The sequence below is a fragment of the Dasypus novemcinctus genome, chromosome 10 (assembly GCF_030445035.2).
Source record: "Dasypus novemcinctus isolate mDasNov1 chromosome 10, mDasNov1.1.hap2, whole genome shotgun sequence".
Lineage (NCBI taxonomy): Eukaryota > Metazoa > Chordata > Mammalia > Cingulata > Dasypodidae > Dasypus > Dasypus novemcinctus.
Genome location: NC_080682.1, coordinates 19,448,528 through 19,451,874, shown reverse-complemented (window position 1 = coordinate 19,451,874; position 3,347 = coordinate 19,448,528). Strand labels below are relative to the sequence as shown.

The following is a 3,347-nucleotide window of genomic DNA, read 5'->3' as shown; positions in this document are numbered from 1 at the left end:
TTTAAAGATTTTTAGTGGGATAAGAATTAAACTTATAATTCTTATCATTTGCACATAAGTACTTGTAGCCATAGGGTTGTATGGACCATCAAGAATACCTGATAGATTTCCTTCCAGCAAAGTTCTAGGGCTATCTTTCCTTGATGTCTTTTCCAGAATTGCCTGCTTTTAGGTCATGTAAGGCCTGATCATGTTGGTGAGGAAAAGCAGCCTGTATCTGTTAATGATTGCACAGCATGAACTTGGTTAGTCTTTTTTCAATATTTAGATAGGGTTGCAAAATAAATATAAATGAGATCACACCATATTTGTCCTTTTGTGTTTGACTTATTTCACTCAACCTGATGTTTACAAGGTTCATAGGGCTTGTTTCTTTCCAAGCCTCCTTATCAGTCTTGGCTACTCCACTTCCTGAGCAAGTTAAGTTGCAAGCTATCAGGCTTATGGCTCATCTCTCCCATGGCATCAGCTCTTTGAGTCTCTCAGGGCTTCTGCCCTTGCAGGTCAGCTGTGGATGAAACTGGAGTCCTTCCTTTCACATTGCAGGATTAAATGTGGTAGCCTCCTTTATCTGTGTGTTTCTCTCTGTGTCTCCATTTATATCAGTGACAGTAAGAGGGCAGAGACTCAACCTGAGTTATGCCTCACTGACATAGTCCAACAAAAGGGTTCACACCCATAGGAATGGATTTGTGATTCTATACTCATAAGTTAAGTTTGTTTATAATATTCTTTTCATGTAATGTTTTTACCAAGCTTTGGTAGTAGAGTAATGCTGGCCTCATAGAATGAGTTAGATAGTGTTCTGTCCTCTTCAATTCTTTGGAGGAATTTGCAAAGGAATGGTGTTAATTGTCCTTTTAGGTTCTGGTAGAATTCACCAGCAAGGTGAAGCCTCACGACAAAGATGCCAAAATGAAGTACCAGGAGTGCAACAAGATGGTGAAGCAGAAGGCCTTCGAGTGGGCCGTCGCTGGCGATGAGCACATGAACTCCGTTGTGGACTCGCTCGACATCGAGAGCATGACCATTGAGGATGAGTACAGTGGGCCCAAGCTGGAGGACGGAAAAGTGACAATCACCTTCATGAAGGAGCTCATGCAGTGGTACAAGGATTTTTTTTTTTTTGACTTACAATAATGACTTTATTTTAACATATTTAATTACAGACATAAAATAGCTGGGGAAGGGGGTGGGCCCCAGCCGAGCCCCGCCCTGGGGCTACCGGGAAAGGGGTGGAGGCCAGGCCTCCCTGATGACCCACCTTCGGGGTCTTCCTATGGCGGGGCCCTATTGCTTTAGCGGGGGGAGGAGCCGTGCACACGAGGGGGCAGGGACGCCTCGCGGCCCCCGCCCCCCAGCTGGCCTCCCTCCAGAATGCCCGGGCTGAGGCCCCCGGTCCAGCCTCTCCACCTCCTTCCTCTTTGTCCGGGGAGCAGACCCTCTGGCCTGCCCCGACTGCCCCCCACCCCCTCTGCAAACCTAAAGGGGAATAAATACAAACTTTACAAAGTAAAAGGGGGTCCAGCGTTGCCCTGGGGCCGGGGCCTGCTCTGCCCCGGGCCTGGGCCTGGGCTCCGGGGGAGCGGAGGAGCCCTGGACGCAGACTGCCCCCGCGGCCACCTCACATCATTCCCAGCTGCAGCAGCGTGTTGGCGTAGGCCATGGGCTTGACGTTAGGATGAGGTACTGCTGTGAACTGGTGGAACTGGGGCCGCAGGTCGGAGCCCCGGACGTGGATGTAGGAGGCTTTGTTCCCCATCTGGTTGCAGTAGTTGGGGGCAGAGAAGACGGTGACGCAGCGGCCTCCATGGGCCACCTCATAGCCCCCCGCCGTGACCTCGTGGCTGCGGATGATGTAGTCCAGCTGGTTCTCCTCCAGGAAGGCCTTGGTGACGTCGGGCCCGAACTGGCAGCTCACGCCCTGCTTGCTGACCGAGCGCCCATTCTGAGGCTGCGGATCCGACCAGAGCAGGTCGCACATGGGACCTGAGTCTGGGGGCTGCCGATTCCGCTCGATCTTCCGGATATCATCCAGGGTGACGCTGTCCTCACTGAACAAGCCCCCGTGCATGATCAGCACTTTGCCGTTGATGCACTGGGCCAGCGGGAGCCACTCGAACACCTCGCTGAAGAGCTCGTACATCTGGGCCGTGTACTTGGCCTTCACCTCGCCCTCGAAGCCGTAGATGTGGTTCATGTTGTCCGTCTCATGGTTGCCTCGAAGTAGGTGAAAGTGATCCAGGTACAGGAGCTTAAAGCCGGAAAGGGTGAGGATCATTTCTAAGGGAAGGAGCCGCGGTCCACAAAGTCGCCGTTAAATATGTAGGGGTTGGTCTCAGAGGGTAAACCGTTGAGCTCAAATATGTTGAGGAGGTCATAGTACTGGCCGTGGGTGTCCCCGCACACTGTAATCTTCTGTCTCTTTAAGTGTGGTCTCCACCAGCGTGCTGAGCTTCAAGAGGACTTCCTTCACCTGCACCAGGATCTGGTAGGCACATTTCCGGTGCAGTTTCTTCAGATCCAGTTTCTTCTGGTGTTGGATTTTTCTTTGGTGAAAAGTTTGTTTTCATTAAAAATGTTTTCTTTTCTATATTCATATGATAAAATATGCTCTAACTTTTACTTTACAAATTTTATATTGAAATAGACTCTATTTCAATATAAACTATTGAAACTTAATGTAAAGAGAGTGATACCATCAGTGGTTCCAGATATCTAAAATAATATCGTAATTGAATGAACTTGATGTATCCAGCACCCAACTTAAACAATTTTCAATCTTGGCCAATCTGGTTTTATATTTATTGACATCTCATTTCCATCTTTAGCCATATTACTTCGACGTCATATTGCAGACATCATAAAATTTCATCAGTAACTTTTTCACTAAATTTTTTTAAAGGATAAGTCCTGTTATTTTTTCTAAACATAATTACAATTCCACCCTTCCATGTACAAAAAAAATAAAAGGAGTTTCTTAAAGTACTGAAATTTTTAGTGAAAGTTCATATTTCCCCAATTGTCCTACACTTTATTCTGTTTGCTTTTTTACTTTAGATGCAAATATGGTCCATAATTCCAATTGATTGGTATGTCCTTAAAATCTCTTTTAATTTATAGAGTGCTCCTCTGTATCTCCCTTAATTTCCTTGATTTTTATATTAAGATGAAGAAACCAGGTCTTTCATCTTGTAGAATTTCCCAGAATCTGAATTTGGGTAATTGGCTCACCATGGTGTCCTTTAATTTACCCCTTAGTTCACTGTAGCATCTGATAATTGGTAGTAAGTTGAGAGTCTTGCTTCAGGCCATATATTTCTCTCTCTCTCACTCTTGCTTTTGCT

General features: G+C 46.6%; 1 protein-coding gene across 1 annotated transcript; it reads right to left on the bottom strand.

Moving 5' to 3' along the window:
- Window positions 1-1,382: 1,382 nt before the first annotated feature.
- LOC101414569 (serine/threonine-protein phosphatase 5-like) lies at window positions 1,383-2,851 on the bottom strand. Its single transcript, XM_058306197.2, is given in 4 exon segments — window positions 1,383-2,289; window positions 2,292-2,422; window positions 2,424-2,549; window positions 2,841-2,851. Coding segments are annotated over 4 exon segments (933 nt in total). The 3' UTR covers window positions 1,383-1,624.
- Window positions 2,852-3,347: the final 496 nt, after the last annotated feature.